Below are 17,711 nucleotides of genomic sequence, written 5' to 3'. Positions count from 1 at the left end.
GAAGTTGCAGAATGGTTGCTAGGAAGTACAGGGTTGTTTCTAGGAAGTTGCAGAATGGTTGCTAGGAAGGACAGGGTTGTTTCTAGGACATTGCAGAATGGTTGCTAGGAAGGACAGGGTTGTTTCTAGGAAGTTGCAGAATGGTTGCTAGGAAGTACAGGGTTGTTTCTAGGAGGTTGCAGAATGGTTGCTAGGAAGTTCAGGGTTGTTTCTAGGAAGTTGCAGAATGGTTGCTAGGAAGTACAGGGTTGTTTCTAGGAAGTTGCAGAATGGTTGCTAGGAAGTTCAGGGTTGTTTCTAGGAAGTTGCAGAATGGTTGCTAGGAAGTTCTGGTTTGTTTCTAGGAAGTTGCAGAATGGTTGCTAGATGGTTTTTTTCCTGTCTGGTGTGAAAAGAGCTTTGGTATGCAGTTGCAAGGGAGTTCTGAATAGTTGCCAGGTGGCTGCTAGGGTGTTGTGAGTGGTTGAAGAATGATTACTAGGAAGTACAGGGTTGTTTCTAGGAGGTTGCAGAATGGTTGCTAGGTGGTTTCTTCCTGTCTGGTGTGAAAAGAGCTTTGCTATGCAGCTGTTAGGGAGTTCTGAATAGTGAATAGTTGCCAGGTGGCTGCTAGGGAGTTGCTAAGTAGTTCTGTGCGGTTGCTAGGAGGTTTCTTCCTGTCTAGGGTGAAAAGAATAATGCCGCAGGACGACGCACAGGATGATACACAATACTAATACTTAGTGTTAGAGATTTGATCACATCACTATCAGCACTAATAGTAATGTTCACCTTAGACAAGATTAGTAATTTACAAAAAATGTTTGTCTTTTTTCATACTGCTTTTGCCACAGGTACCCCCCCCCCATTTCCGTTAAATGTGGTAAAATCACTGTGGAGCAGCTTGTTTTTGCGATTCAGCATGTGAACTGCCCAGCAGTCAGACATTTCATATTGAGTGTCTCCAGTTTATATTGCAGAAATGTCACAGGTTTCCTCCTCTGACAGTATGACTAAGGGATGTCTCAGCACCTCCAATCACTATTCCCACATATCGCTATGGCAACCCCAAGTGTTATGTTCAATTCCATGTGTTACCATGGGAACGTGATTTCCCCCCTCCGTCCGACTCCCCCGAACCCCCACCCCCCACCTCGGCTCTAACGGATAAGACACTCTAAACGAGTCATTGTAAATCTAGATTTTAAAAAATCTGTATACTGTAAAAAGGGGTTCCTTTAGCAATGCTCTTTGTTATGCAAATGAGGTAGAAATGAAAGAATAAGAGCCGTTAAATGCAGGTGTCCTGGATCCGCAGTCATAAAAGAACATGCAACCTCACATCGTTCCACGTGACAAGCGACCGAGCGCGTACCATGTGCCGTGGGTCATGTCAATCTGTGAGTGCTTCCCTTCTCCAGCTCCGCCCACATCCATCAGTGTTTGATCAGACACGATTCACACTGTTGAATGGACAGCCACCAAAATGACTAATGGCTTTCTGATTATCATTTGTGAAGATGATGCAAATGTAATTACACTTCAGTTTTAAATGCCGTCATGAATGATGCTAGATCCTGTGGGAAAGAAAAATCACAATTAAGATTCAGCAGAGATGTTAAATTAAATCTCCTGCTTCTCAGATTTCAGTCCTGGGAAAAAAGACCCCAACAATGTCTCAAACTGTGCTCAGATTTGTCAAGACATCAGTCTGCGATCAAAAAGTCAGATCAGTTCTCATCAGCTTCTTCACTGAATGATCTGAGCTGCTCCACATTCATTATATAGCTGTATATTCTTACTGTATGATAACTATTGACTCATTTATGTCTTTTATTAAAGTTCCCCTGTAGTTCTGTAATTTTATCCATTAAAACTTATCTTTGATCACCAAAATGGCATATTTAAAAGTTTTTTTCATCTGAAAAAAAAAAAAGATTTCTTCATGATTAAAAATAGCTTGAATGTAACTCTACACCTTAGTATATGCAGATCTATGAATATGCTAATTAGCCCCGCCTCCACTCACTCACACAGGCTCAGAGATCTACATGGTCAAACGCTGCACAATGGTATCACTCTTTACAACAGTAATTAATATGATTAGCCTTTTGCTTGACTACATTATCAAACAGCTAATAATGTGTTGCTAAGTTTCCTGAGCAATCACTTTCATCTCGGCTCAATGCAAGCTTGAAAAAAATCAAAACACTATCATTGTAAAGGTAAACAGGAAGATACATATGACTGTCCTTCCTGTTTAACCACAAACCAGCAGATGTTTATTTCGGTCAAGACTATAAAGTCAACTGTAAACTGTTCTCAAAAGATACCAATCATTTTTGGATCTCGGGTTGTGCCTTTTAACCAAGGTTATTATCATTAACTAAACTTAAAAACTTAAAAACATTTCTGTTAATTGAAATAAAGCTGAAAAAAATGTTTATCTACACTAAACAAATATTAAAAATGCAACTAATTGAAATACGTTTAAAGGTGCCGTAGAATGTCTTTTCAAAAGATGTAATATAAGTATAAGGTGTCTCCTGAATGTGTCTGTGAAGTTTCAGCTCAAAATACCCCATAGATGTTTTTAAATAAATTTTTTTAACTGCCTATTTTGGGGCATCATTAACTATGCGCCAATTCAGGCTGTGGCCCCTTTAAATCTCTCGCTCCCTGCCCTCCTGAGCTCTTGACTATAAGTGCAGTTATACAGTGCATAAACAAAGTTCACACAGCTAATATAACCCTCAAATGGATCTTTACAAAGTGTTCGTCATGCATACTGCATGCATGGGTCGAATCATGTGAGTATAGTATTTATTAGGATGTTTACATTTAATTCTGAATGAGTTTGATAGTGCTCCGTGGCTAAAGCTAACATTACACACTGTTGGAAAGATTTATAAAGAATGAAGTTGTGTTTATGAATTATACAGACTGTAAGTGTTTAAAAATGAAAATAGTGACGGCTCTCTTGTCTCTGTGAATACAGTAAGAAACGATGGTAACTTTAACCACATTTAACAGTACATTACCAACATGCTAACGAAACATTTAGAAAGACAATTTACAAATATCACTAAAAATATCATGTTATCATGGATCATGTCAGTTATTATTGCTCCATCTGCCATTTTTCACTATCGTTCTTGCTTGCTTACCTAGTCTGATGATTCAGCTGTGCACAGATCCAGACGTTAATACTGGCTGCCCTTGTGTAATGCCTTGAACATGAGCTGGCATATGCAAATATTGGGGGCGTACATATTAATGATCCCGACTGTTACGTAACAATCGGTGTTATGTTGAGATTCGCCTGTTCTTCGGAGGTCTTTTAAACAAATGAGATTTATATAAGAAGGAGGAAACAATGGAGTTTGAAACTCAATGTATGTCTTTTCCATGTACTGAACTCTTGTTATTCAACTATGCCAAGATAAATTCAATTTTTAATTCTAGGGCACCTTTAAGTTGAAGCACTAAAACAACTAACTGGAAATAAACAAAAACTTAAAGGTGCAGTAAGCAATTTCTGAGAAATGCTGTTGAAAGTCAATCAGACTGAACACACTTGTAGCCAATCAGCATTAAGAGGTGTGTCCACTCATGAGGGGGAAGGTGCCTGTGTTGCATAGCATGTTTGTGAATTTGGGGGCGGAGCTATCAAGGTAGGGGCGTGTTTGTTTTAGTGATTTCAAATATCAAAAGCGTTTCTCAGAAATCACTTACTGCACCTTTAACTAAAACTGCCATAAAAATCAATTAAACCTAAATAATAATATAAAAAATATAAAAAATTACAAGCATGTAACAAAATTACTAAAAATTAAACAAAAATGAAAACTGAAAATATAAAAGTAAAATCTAATTTAAAATATTAATAAAATTATATAAATAACATAATACTAGTATATAAACAACACTGCTGTCAACAGAGTAAATACAGATAACAACCATACTTGAACTTCCTCAAATCCCCTCCTTGCTTCTCCATCATTTCATGAATCAGCCGGGCAATTAAGTATTCTTGATGGCTTAAACCTTAAACAAAATCAAACTAACAGGAAGTTCAGCAATCTGATATGAGTCAAAGCGCTCCACAAGTGAAAACCTGCTGCTTAAAACATTTCTGTATCTGACTCGAGTCTTTATCTTTGGCAACAGAGAATTGAATCCAAGGTCAAGGTTGGTGACGTTTTCTGAAACAGTTTCCTCTTTGTTCTTAAAATAGCTGAGAATTATTTTTAGAAAGACTCTTATCAGGAGATTCCTCCTGCAAGGGAAAACGAGACTCAGAATGAAAAAATGAATACATTTAAGAATCTATAACTTAGACATATTGTGATGCATACTGTCAGAAAAAAAAATAAAAAATTTGCAGAAATTGTACTTTTAGTGGTACTTGTGACTTGTCAGTATATTTAAAGGTGCAGTAAGCAATTTCTGAGAGATGCTGTTGAAAGTAGATCAGAGTGGGCGCCACAACACATTACAAAAGAGAAAAGGTCAGAGGAATATCACTGGGAAGCTTTTGGACCTGCATTAATCAGAACCAATCGGAATCAAGTATTCCACAAAGCCATGCAATAGAGTGTGATAGTGCCCGCCCACTTTTTCAGCGGCGCTGGTTCCGGAAGTATTTTTTTAATTCATTTTTCCCATGAGGATTTTAAAATTGCCTTGGTTAAAGAGTTATAAGCTGTGAAGCAAACCAACCAGCTACTCAACAAACTCTGATTTGAAGCAAAAAGCTTTTTGAGAATTGGACAAAAAGACAAAGGTACAAGACTGTGTACTTAACGGTTCTAGTGAGGGAAAGAACTATAACTGTATAAAAACAATATTTTTTACGTTTTTTGCAAAATATGCATATATATACCAACATTTAATTATTTTAAGAGCATGCTTCATTGGAGTGGGCGGAGCTAAAGAGCTATTTTGGAGTGTGTTGCCTTTCTCAACTCTGATTGGTGTAATTTTCTGTACAGCATCATGGGTAATGTAGTTTTTCACCAGGAATTCCACTGTTAAACATGATTATTTTTGCAGAAGCAATTACCACCGGTTAACAAACTTGTAGCTCGCAGTAGGGCTGTCTTGAAAAGTTTATAAGTAATCATTTAAAATCCTTATAGAGAAAATGAATGGAGTTTTACTTCCGGAACCTGATAAATAAAATTTGCATGTGACTCTACAGTATGTGAGTTCCTGTGTATATATGAAAAGACAATTAAAAGTGTGCATTTTGTGTGAACGGCCCCTTATAGGTTATTGTTAAATCACAGAGCAGCAGGTTACTGGATCCTGTGCTTAATCTGATAAAAACATGTTCAGTGCGAGATATTGCAAAGTTCATACGGACGTGAGTGTCATTGTTGTTTTTGTACGTAGCCAGGACTCGTGGGTTGCCATGGTGACAGTCACAGATTATGTGAGTCAGTTTAGCGACTGCAGTCTCACTGATGGTAATGAGTGTTTCTCACAGCTGCAGTGGCCTGATCGCAGCCGTCCAATCGGCTCGGAAAAACGCAAGGATCTCGGCTGGAATGTTCTACAGACGCTCCAAAATGCCAAGTGTGATCAATGAGTGTGTGTGTGTGTGTGTGTGTGTGGGAGGGGTTTCTCTGTAATATGACTCATGCTCATAGATTATTAGGGCAGCAGCAACAGGCTTCGTTTTTCTTTTAATACATTTCTGTATGAAATAATCTAACGCTAGCTGGCTTACTGTTAAGAATGTGTTATGAATGTGTGTGCTAATGTTATGAAGATACTTATTTCATGTAACAGGCTCTGCTAGTTATCAAGCAATATCTAGTTAACATGCTACTAATTTCTTAATTAATAACTTAATGCAAACTGGCAAACTTTAGCTAATCCAGTGGCTCAAAACCACCTATAGTATCAGTTGGATAACTTGTAAACCTGATTTTGTAATACATCAATCAAATAAACAAATTGTTAAATACAGTGACTCAAAATCAGTCATAGTATCAGCCGGGACCTTGTAAGAAAGAAAGAAAGAAAGAAAGAAAGAAAGAAAGAAAGAAAGAAAGAAAGAAAGAAAGAAAGAAAGAAAGAAAGAAAGAAAGAAAGAAAGAAAGAAAGAAAGAAAGAAAGAAAGAAAGAAAGAAAAGAAAAGAAAATAGTTGAAATTTGAAAAATGGTCATAGTATCGGCTGGATATACCTTGTAAATCTGATTTTGTCCAAAAAAAAAAAAAAAAAAAAAAAAAAAAAAATATATATATATATATATATATATATATATATAAATAAATAAATAAATAAATAAATAAATAAATAAATTTATTGTTAAATACAGTGGCTCATAGTATCATAGTATCAAGGTTTGTAAATAAAATAAAAAAATTATAAAATAAAATAAAAAAATCAAATCAAATCAGCTGGGTACCTTGTAAACTTGGCTAAAAAACTTATTTGGCTAAAAAAAATAAAATTGAAAAAAAAAAAAAATAATAAATAATAATAATATTAAAATAAATAAACATAATGTTAAATACAGTGGCTCATAGTATCAGCCCCATACCTTGGAAGGTTTGTAAATAAAAAAAAAAATAAAATATAAAAAAATAAAATATAAAAAAATATAAAAAAATAAAATAAAATAAAATAAAATAAAATAAAATAAATCAGCCAGGTACCTTGTAAACTTATTTGGCAAAAAAAAAAATGTAATTTTAAAAAATAATAATATTAAAACAAATAAACATATTGTTAAATACAGTGGCTCATAGTATCAGCCCCATACCTTGGAAGGTTTGTGAAATGAAATGAAATGAAAAAATAAAATAAAATAATAATATAACATAATAAAATAAAATAAAATAAAATAATATAACACAATAAAATAAAATAAGGCAGGCACCTTGTAAACTTATTTGGTAAAAAAAAATTAAATAAAATATATTTATTTAATACATTTTAAAATGTATTTTATAAATAAATATATTAAATATATAATAATATATAAAAAATATATTTTTTAAATAAATAAAAATATTGTTAAATAAGGTTTGTGAAATAAAATAAAATAAAATAAATAATATAATATAACATATTAATAAAATTTTTTTTTTAAAAAAATTTAAAAAAAAATCAAATCAAATCTGCCGGGTACCTTGTAAACTTGTTTGGCTAAAAAAATAAAATTTAAAAAATTTAAAATAAATAAACATTGTTTAATACAGTAGCTCATAGTATCAGCCTGGTACCTTAGAAGGTTTGTGAAATGAAATGAAATGAAATGAAATGAAATGAAATGAAATGAAATGCTGGGTACCTTGTAAACCTGATGTGGCCGAACAATTAAAATAAAATAAAAAACTAATTGTTAAATCCAGTGGCTCAAAAACAGTGTCAGTACTTTGTAAACCTATAATAATAAAAAATAATAATAATAAAAATGAAAGAAATAAGTAAATATAAAAAAATTGTTAAATCCAGTGATGATCATATAGAATCATCCCCCCCCCCAAAAAAAGAAAAAAGGACCCTGGAAATAAATGCTCATTGCATTGTGGGATACAGTACCTCGCAAACTGGTTGAAAGTCAAGTACAGTATGCTGTTCCAAATTCATCCAGTGTGCTCTGACTGTATACTGCACCTTATGGCAAATGTCCTGATACTACGTGCATGCAGGCGATTGGTATATTATACTGTAAATACTGCACAAACTGTACAAGTAGCCTATATAGACTAGTTATCTATGGGAAGCTAACACAAGTTTCTATGTTTGTGTCCACAGGCCGCCGAGGTGGAGAAACAGTTGTCTACTCAGGTTCATTCTTTACGGGATGATTTCAAAGAGAAAAGTATCTCCACCAACCAGCACATGACGCGCCTCGAGACCATACAGGCCGAGGTGAGGCACTACGGGATCTGGACTATTTTTATTTAATGAGAGTCATGAAACCATGATATATTTCAAAATCTGCTGTCATCTGTTTTCCTTCCTCAAATTATTATTTGTCTCACGCACTAAACAGCAAGGGCTTGAAGTAAGTGCTCATGAACCGCTTCCTCTTTTCTGCATGCTCATTCTGGATGTGTGTCTTCTGTGATGTGATCTCATTGTGCGCTGCTGGATCATATCCTGATTGCTTTGTAATGTCAGAGCTTCAAAGCAGCCCGAAAAAGTGAATGCGAGTCTTCTCGCTAACTCGTCTATGAAAGACGGCCATGTAATTGGCTCCTGGAGTCTTTGATGTGACAGCGCAGGACAAACAATGTCAGTGTGAGTTTCACAGGCAGTCATCAATGGACGCTGGTCTATTCAGAACAACTATCTCAAATCAAAGCTTTGCTAAATTCTGAAATAACACACCTAAGGAAACTGTATTAAGCGGAAAAATGTGGATCTGCTTGGAAGCTTCTGCCTTCCAAGATATCAGTTTTGCAATTTGTGTCCTTAATAAAGAAGGCCGTCCCAGAATGCAACGAGTCCGTGCTTCCCGAAACCATAAAGTTCCAACACATATTCACAAACATCATCGCAAAGTTGTGTGGAAGTATAGTTTCTTGTTTGCATGACATTTGGAGTTAATAAATCGTTATCTTGAGGAAAAATAGCAAGCTGACATTCAGTACAATCTCTATCATTTATTTTGAATGTATTCATTTACATCTTTTAGTTTGTCGAGAGATATACAGCGCCGTTTTTGAAGAGTGTGCATGTGCGTTCGTGCTCTGGTACAGAAGAAGGAGCCTATGATTGAATCTGGAAATAAAGCAGAATAACTGAGAAAAATGAGAATTAGTCCTCAGATGCCATATCTGTCATTTATAGCAAAAAATCTAGCATTAATTCAAACTCAAAAGGATTCATTAAAAGACATTATTACTATCATCACCTGCGTGACGTCTTTCACCAACATGGTTGAACGACACATTTGCGTCAGTACGGTTTCGGGAAAGAGTCGTGACTAGCTAGTTGATTTTTTCAACGATGCATCGTACTATGGTAGTTACGAGAGAGTTACGAAATCTTAAATTTAAGCAGGGCTGGGTAAGTTACTTTTAAAATGCATTTCACTAAAGATTACAAAATACATGATTTAAAAAGTAAACGTATTTCGGTAGATTACCCAAGTTTTGTAACTTAATTTAAATACTTTAGAATACTTTGGAATACTAATAAATATGTAACATAAAAAGGCAATTGTGACTTTTTTTTGTTGTCTTTATATTGTGTGATATAAAGTTGCAATCGTGAGTTGTAAAGTCAGAATTGTGAGATATAAAATCAATTTTGAGAAAAAAGGCATAATTGTGAGTTAAACTCATATTTTTTCAGAAAAATATCTGAATTTCAAGAAAAGAAGTCATAATTGTAAGATTTAAACTCGCAATTGTGAGAAATAAGTAGGAATTGCATGTTTTTAATCACGCAATTCTGACTTTATAACTTGCAATTATGAGTTTATCTCACAATTTTGAGAAAAAAAGTCAGAATTGTAAGATGCAAACTCGCATTAGAAAAAAAAAAAAGTCAGAATTGTGAGATAAAAAGTCGCAATTACCTTTTCTACAATTACAAGGGACTCTCAACTATTGCAAAACATGAAAACAGTCGTAGATCATCCAGTAACGTTTGTAAGAGTTTGTAAATTTTTTAATGGGGCAATTTTTATAAATTCAGTTATTTTGTCTTGTGGAGTGTAATTAAACATATGTTATGTGAAATAGTTTATTCTGGACAGGACTAAATAAAAATAACATGCAATTTTTATGATCCCTCTTATTTTGTTAAAATGATTTTACATATTCTGCAAGGGGTAAGAAACTTTTAAGCAGAACTATAGCTTAGGATGCTTTTGCAGACTGTCAGAGTCGGAGAATCACCAATTGCTGTTTGCATTAATTGCCCGCCACAGTTTAGATTAATGTTTAAATGACATTAAAATTCAAAGTAATCACTTTGGTAATCTAAAATACTTTTCAGATGTAATTGTAATTTGATTACCACCCATTTAAAATGTAACTGTAATGAAATACAGTTACTCAATTTTTGTATTTTAAATACGTAACTAAGTATTTCGTTACTCCCCAACCCCGTAGACAGCACAGTTTTGCAACAGAACTAATGTGTCTAGAAGATTCACTATGTATTGTTTGTACAGGAGAGTGTTTTATTTATTACAGCCACATTAACAGACGAGCGCCCACATTTACATAACAACACATATTCATCATTCAGCAACTTGGACTGAGCTGATGATCAACAATATAGAGGTTAGCCTATCATAACAAACATCATTTATGTAGAGAAGTCTTAAAGGTACAGAAGCAAAACCAGCCTGATTAAGAGTCAGAGAGGGGAAGGAAAACGATCATAAAATAAAATAAAAAACGATCCTTCTCAATGTCCTAAGTAGATTCCAGGAGAAAAAACAAAATGCCAAAAGAGGAAAGAATATGGATCCTTTAAGGAAAAAAAAACTCTTCATACATACACATCTAATGCATGTCTGGTTTTGTATGCATGTGTCAACCATGTTGTCTATATTTTGAAAGGTTTAAAAAATTGGTGTAGGATTTACTTTGAAACAATTTTCACAAATAAATGAATTTAAATGTTAAATTTTGAAGTAGAAAGACTGAAATAGTATTTTCTTGTAAAACATACGTATATAATCTTTTTTTATTTACAACTTTACAGTGTACAGTGGAGCTGCATAGTCAATTCAGAGCTTAACACAAGTTTTGCACCTTTGTAAAGTGAAACTGTCTGCTCTTAAAGGATTAGTTCACTTTCAGATGAAAATTAGCTCAAGCTTTACTCACCCTCAAGCCATCCTAGGTGTATATGACTTTCTTTTCTGATGAACACAATAGGAGATATTGTAATAAATATCCTGAAGCATCAGAGCTTTAGAATGGCAGTGAACGGGACCAACGAGTCTGAGCTGAAGAAAGTGTCTCCATCCGAGTAAAGCTTGGGCTAATTTTCATTTGAAAGTGAACTAATCCTTTAAGTGAACAGTCCACACTTCTCCCAAATGATTACTGACTGGCAAGTTATCCTGAAACATATCTGGTCAACCAAAGGGGCTGTTTACACCCGGTCTCTGCATGCGATTTATGGTACTGCCACAGTTTAACTCAGAAGTCATAATATAGAGAACTACACAAAACTGAGATGAAGTGTCAGGGTTTACTCACCGAGGGTAATTAGTCCCATGATTAGTGTTCGATACAGGGATGAGCTGTCCGTCAGACCAGAGCTGATTTACAGGATCAGCTGAACCGTCCGTCAATCTCTCTCTGATCAGATACAGTAGAAAGAAGCAGTGAGTTAGAGACAAAACATATAGCAGCTAGACGTACACTCACCAACCACAAGTACACCAGTGCCTGGTAACGAAAATATCTAATCACCAAATCTATGGAAGCACATGTGTAGCAATATTCAATTTAAAATGTAATATGCAAAATGGCAATGCATTTCTGTATTTAAATTTACATTTTCCATACTATATGTGCAATGTTTGGAGCAAATTCAAATTCAATAATATAATTAACATTTGCTGTTTCCTACACTAGTTTTAAAATATAATTTAAACATATATTTTAACGCTTTATAAGTTGCAAAATTAAAATGAAAATGTATTACAGAATGATTATATGTTTAAAATGTTCAAGCAAAACGACCATTTAAATGTTATTTTTTTATTTGCAATTTGCACTCACAGTAAAGACACTTGCGATTGCATTTTCATTAAATGTGATTTAAGTGACTTTGAACATCTGAGTATTTAAAGGTGCCCTAGAATTAAAAATTGAATTAATCTTGGCATAGTTGAATAACAAGAGTTCAGTATATGGAAAAGACATACATTGAGTTTCAAACTCCATTGTTTCCTCCTTCTTATATAAATCTCATTTGTTTAAAAGACCTCCGAAGAACAGGTGAATCTCAACATAACACTGACTGTTACGTAACAGTCTGGATCATTAATATGTACGCCCCCAATATTTGCATATGCCAGCTCATGTTCAAGCATTAGACAAGCCAGTATTAACGTCTGGATCTGTGCACAGCTGAATCATCAGACTAGGTAAGCAAGCAAGAACAATAGCAAAAAATGGCAGATGGAGCAATAATAACTGACATGATCCATGATATCATGATATTTTTAGTGATATTTGTAAAATGTCTTTCTAAATGTTTTGTTAGCATGTTGCTAATGTTCTGTTAAATGTGGTTAAAGTTAACATCGTTTCTTACTGTATTCACGGAGACAAGAGCCGTCACCATTTTCATTATTAAACACTTGCAGTCTGTATAATTCATAAACACAACTTCACTTCTTATAAATCTCTCCAACCTGCAGTATGCATGACGAACACTTTGAAAAGATCCATTTTGAGGGTTATATTAGCTTTGTTTATGCACTGTTTAAGGCAAGTGCGAGCTCCGGGGGCGGAGAGCGCGAGATTTAAAGGGGCCGCAGCCTGAATCGGTGCATTTCTAATGATGCCCCAAAACAGGCAGTTAAAAAAATGAATTAAAAATAAATCTATGGGGTATTTTGAGCTGAAACTTCACAGACACATTCAGGGGACACCTTAGACTTATATTACATCTTGTAAAAAAACATTCGATGGCACCTTTAAGAAACTGCTGATCTACTGGGATTTTCTCACATAACCATCTCTAGGGTTTAAAGAGAATGATCCAAAAAATAGAAAATATCCAGTGAGTGGCAGATCTGTAGCCGAAAATGCCTTGTTGTGGTCAGAGGAGAATGACCAGACTGGTTCAGCTGATGGAAAGGCAACAGTAACTCAAATAGCGAGAGCATCTCCGAATGCTCAACACATCCAACCTTGAAGCAGATGAGCTCCTGCAGCAGAAGAAGCAAACTGAGGCTATAGTTCACATGGACTCACCAAAACTGGACAATAGAAGATTGGAAAAACATTTCCTGGTCTGATGAGTGTGGATTTCAGCTGCAGCATTCAGATGGGAGGGTCAGAATTTGGCGTAAACAACATGAAAGCATGGATCCATCCTGCCTTGTATCAGCGGTTCAGGTGGTGTAATAGTGTGTGGGAGATTTTCTTGGCACACTTTGGGCCTCTTAATACCAATTGAGTATTGCTTAAATGCCACAGCCGACCTGAGTATTGTTGCTGACCACATCCATCCCTTCATGACCACAGTGTGCTCATCTTCTGATGGCTTCCAGCAGGATAACACACCATCTCGAACAACTTAAATGTCCTCCACAGCCACCAGATCTCAATCCAATAGAGCAGATTTAGGATGTGCTGGAATGGGAGATTCATATTCGACAAATCTGCAGCACTGTGTGATGATATCAAGACAATATGGAGCAAAATCTCTGAGGAATGTTTCCAGCAGGTCCAACCTGACACTAACAAGGTGTACCTAATAAAGTGGATGTTGTGTAGATGTAAAGGCTCTTTAGAAGCGACTCTCCCATGTGGAGTGTGTGTACTCGAGCGAGGAAAACTTCTGTTCTATTTTAAGAGCAAATGCTGCAATGTCTGGGTGTTCCCGAAACTGCAGCCAGTGCCAGGCAGAGAGAAATGGGCGTCTATTCCAATCCATGACGCTTCTGATCCGACCGGGACATAAATGTCACTGTCTGGGTCGGCTGATTCAAAATTAAAGTTTGAAGATCAGCAGAAGTATGCATTAAATGTCCAGTTGTTCTGTAGGCATACGGTTAATCACACAGAATCCCTCAGTGCTGGTGAACTGGGTTAGCAGATCTAGGTCATAACATGAGGGAGAGACACCAAAACTTCTGCTCATGTTTGTTTCATCTGCTGCTCACACAAATCAGGACTGAGAGGAGGAATGAAAAATCTTTTTTGAGTGAATCTCATGAAATCTTTGTCTGTATTGTGACATTATTTTCAAGACAATTGAAGACATTAATGTAAATGTAATGCAGCCAGATGTTTTAATTCTCACAATGATTCTCTTTCCATTCCCATCAGGGTCATTATCATTATCTAAAACTATTAAAAAAAAATCTGTTAATTGAAATAAAGCTGAAATAAAATGAAATATTGATATTAGTTGAAAAAGTAAAAATTAGAACCTTGGTAATAAACTGAAATAAGTTAAGTTGAAGCACTAAAAATATTATTTGGAAATAAATAAAAAGTAAAACTAACTAAAACTGAAAATAAATTAAAGTGGACCTATAATGCCCCTTTTCACAAGATGTAATATAAGTCTAAGGTGTCTCCAGAATGTGTTTGTGAAGTTTCAGCTCAAAATCCCCCACAGATCATTTATTATAGCTTGTCAAATTTGCCTCTATTTGGGTGTGAGCAAAAACACACCGTTTTTGGGTGTGTCCCTTTAAATGCAAATGAGCTGCTGCTCCCGCCCCCTTTCCAGAAGAGGGCGGAGCTTTAACAGCTCAACAACAACAAAGCTGGAGAATCTCACGCAGCCAAAATGAGGATTGTCAGTAATGGTGTTCAGCCTTACATTGTTCAAACCGGAGTCGACACTGATGGAGAGACTCAGGAAGAAGTTACAACTTTTAGAATGAAACTGGACGTTTCTGAATGGTCTGAATCTATTGTGCAAAACCCGTATGGACGCCCACTACACATCAGGTACCAAACAGAGCCATACACACCAGGCTAACATTTATGATTGCTATCAAATGCTGTAAATGGTCTAATATCTTTTTTTTCAAAATATCGCTTGGACAGAAACGCTCCTTTTTCAGTAACCAAGCTTGCCAGGGTCAACTTGCAGAATATTCGAGCTAACGAGACTCTAAATAGTGTCTGTGTTCGTCTGTGCAGCCAATGACAGAACAGTTTTCTGCCATGGCGTTAGAACTGGTTCACCATTTTCACTTGCGAAAACAAAATGGCGGCGCCGAGCGGATCGTGGAAAGGCTTGCCAAAACAAAGCTACTGGGTTGTCCTTTTTCACGGTTTTTGGGTTGGTAGCGAAAAGCGAAAATGCGGCTGCTGCCATCTTAGCTGCGCATCACCACACATCACTCCCGGATAACTGAAAATGGGCAAAGAGGCGGGACGTGGTTGGAGCCCCATGATGTGACTGGTTGCTGAAACCACGCCCGCCTAGCACGACGTGACCATGTTAGCAGGAGCTATCTATCTTACTATCTAAAATATTAATGAAGATCACAATATCATTAGAAAGTACTAAAGCTTTACAGTCAATCTACAGTGTTTTTATTTTATTTTTTCTTTTATAAGATATAGATGCTCCAACACCAGTGATTAATTTGTGTCAGGTGTGCAAATAACACGAAAAATCAAACGTAACTTCATACCTTCATAATGAAATAGAGATTGCGAGATGAATCCAATCTGTGGCACTTGGGTAAAATGTCCATTGCAAAACAAAAAAAACAGTACTTTTTGTCCACGAAAGCGTTAAATTCATGAAATATTGATATATTATCCATTGTTTGCATCACATTTCTTCTGAATGATCTGCTCTCCATCATCGTTCTTCAAGAAATAATGCAATCTGAGCAGCGTTTATGTTGTAAAACTGTGTGTGATCGTATCTAACAAACAAATGAGCCCGTGTCCAAAGTATAATTTTTCAAAATAGTACAGCAGTTTTCGTTATAATATCCAAGCAGTGCTGTTGTATATCCTCCTGCTATTGTCATTGTAGTAAATATCAGGAACTTTTAGCCAATGCCAATCCAACAACGTGTGTTCTGTCCCGCATGCGAGCACATCTAGACGCGCCTCGACTATTAATGCAGCATGCCATATATTATAATTGTAATAAAAAAAAAAGGAGAAAAAAAGCACAAATACGGCTGAGATGCCAAATTCACTGGCTGAAATGAGCTGCTGAGGTAACATGACGGCTCACTGACAGCAGCGGCAATCCACCTGTCACTCAAGTGACCACGCCCTTAATTATGCAGAACTTTAAGGCTTGGTATAATTTAAACGGATGAGTTATAAAAAAATTCACCCCCCTCAGAGTTGTCATGAAGAGCAAAATTAGCTATACAGATCAAAAACACAATTTGAACCAGACTGTGAACATGTTTTTTTTCTGCTGTAAACTTGGTTAATTTAACATGATGGTCAATGAGATTCTGCTCTCTTCTGCAGCCTGTCCCTAGCGGCCAGTTGATGAATCGCAGTTAAGTCACTTCCGTATTGGCTTCACAAGAAACTGGGGGAGGTTGCCGCTTGACTTAAACATGGAAAAAGTCAGATTTTCATGATATGTCCCCTTTAAACCTTAAAAGCAATATTTAATAATAATAATAATAATAATAAAATTAAAAAAGCACATAAAATTTCTAAAAATTAAACTAAAGAAAACTACAAATATAAAAAAGCTAATTCAACATATAAATAAAACTATAATAAAACTCAAATAAAAACTAAAATAACACTGATTCTTTTAAAAAAAAAAATATATATATATATCCCAAAAAATAAAAAATTACAAAAATACAAAAAATTCAAACTTTTAAATGAAACAAAAATGATTGGAGTATGTTTTACTATTGCTATAGAAAATACTATTTCAGTTTTTCAAAATATCAATGTCAAATTTTAATTTTAATTTATTAATGTGTTACTTGTTGTGTGAAAAGTGTGAAAATTGTTTCTATATTGTAGAAGAAACCAGTGAGACAATAGTTGAAACACAACTGAGAAGAACTTCTGATCAACAGCATTTTCTTGGGGCTGTTTTGAACAGAAATATTCCCGTTATCAAGCGCACATTCCTGACTATGGAGGTGTTCGTGACTCCCTACTGATGATGCCTGGCAACACGGCATTCCAGAGTTCAACCTAATCCACTAAACCACACTTGAGTTTTTCTTGAAAGCCTGATAAAGGCTTAGATATATTGTGAAAGTTTTAAGTCAAGCATTATTTTTATAGTTTGCAGTGTTTTGGTCTGAATAGCTCTGAATCAGAGACTAAAGCTGGATAATGAAGATGATGATGTCCGTAACATGGTGTTTTTCCCGGTCTCGTTGGGTAGATAAAGATGTTGTCGGAACGTAAGCAGGAACTGGAGCGACGTGTGAACGCCATGCTTGAGGAAAACGAGCAGCTGCAGAACACGGTGGAGGAGCTGAGAGAGCGAACGCTGGTGCTGGAGAAACAGTGTCACGACAAGGACTTACAGGTGAGCGGCTGGTGCACTGCAAAACAAACATGTTATTCATCAGTGTTTTTGTCCTGCTTTTCACTAAACAACATGAGAAGCAAAACTGGATATGAGTGGACTGGCAAATTAATGAGCATACATGTCATAAATGCAAAAATGTTTCAAACATGAAAAGAATGGAGATAAAAATAAAAAAATAATAACTCTTAATATATTTTGCTTCTCCACATGAGAGTTGTAAAATGCTGCAAAACCATTCGAAAAAAATATTTTCAGATGCACTTAAAAATATACAAATAATGGCCAAAAATATATTATATTTTAAAATATATTTACAGGTACTTTTAGTACATTTTCTCATATATTTTTTTTTTGCCATTTTTATATACTGTCAATCTAAATATATGTATACTGTCTAATATACAGTCAAAACAAAAATTATTCAGATATTTTTGATATATTTTTTTACTAGTGGGTGCAGGACACTATAGTTCATTTATGTAAGTGAGGATAGCAAAATAAAGTGTGACATATTATACCCAAAAATTCTTCATACAGAAACAAATGATAAAA

The 17,711-nt window shown here is 35.3% G+C and overlaps 1 protein-coding gene across 1 annotated transcript in view; it reads left to right on the top strand.

Annotated features, from left to right (window-relative positions):
• Positions 1-17,711, top strand: part of bicdl1 (BICD family like cargo adaptor 1) — a 52,415-nt gene that overhangs the window by 13,298 nt on the left and 21,406 nt on the right. Inside the window, exons 3-5 of the mRNA XM_067394329.1 lie at positions 7,755-7,871; positions 7,996-8,007; positions 17,010-17,156. Coding sequence (XP_067250430.1) covers positions 7,755-7,871; positions 7,996-8,007; positions 17,010-17,156 — 276 coding nt within the window. The remainder of the gene's footprint in view (positions 1-7,754; positions 7,872-7,995; positions 8,008-17,009; positions 17,157-17,711) is intronic.

Source organism: Chanodichthys erythropterus, chromosome 9, assembly GCF_024489055.1.
Source record: "Chanodichthys erythropterus isolate Z2021 chromosome 9, ASM2448905v1, whole genome shotgun sequence".
Classification (NCBI taxonomy): domain Eukaryota; kingdom Metazoa; phylum Chordata; class Actinopteri; order Cypriniformes; family Xenocyprididae; genus Chanodichthys; species Chanodichthys erythropterus.
This window is presented reverse-complemented; position numbering and strand designations above follow the sequence as displayed.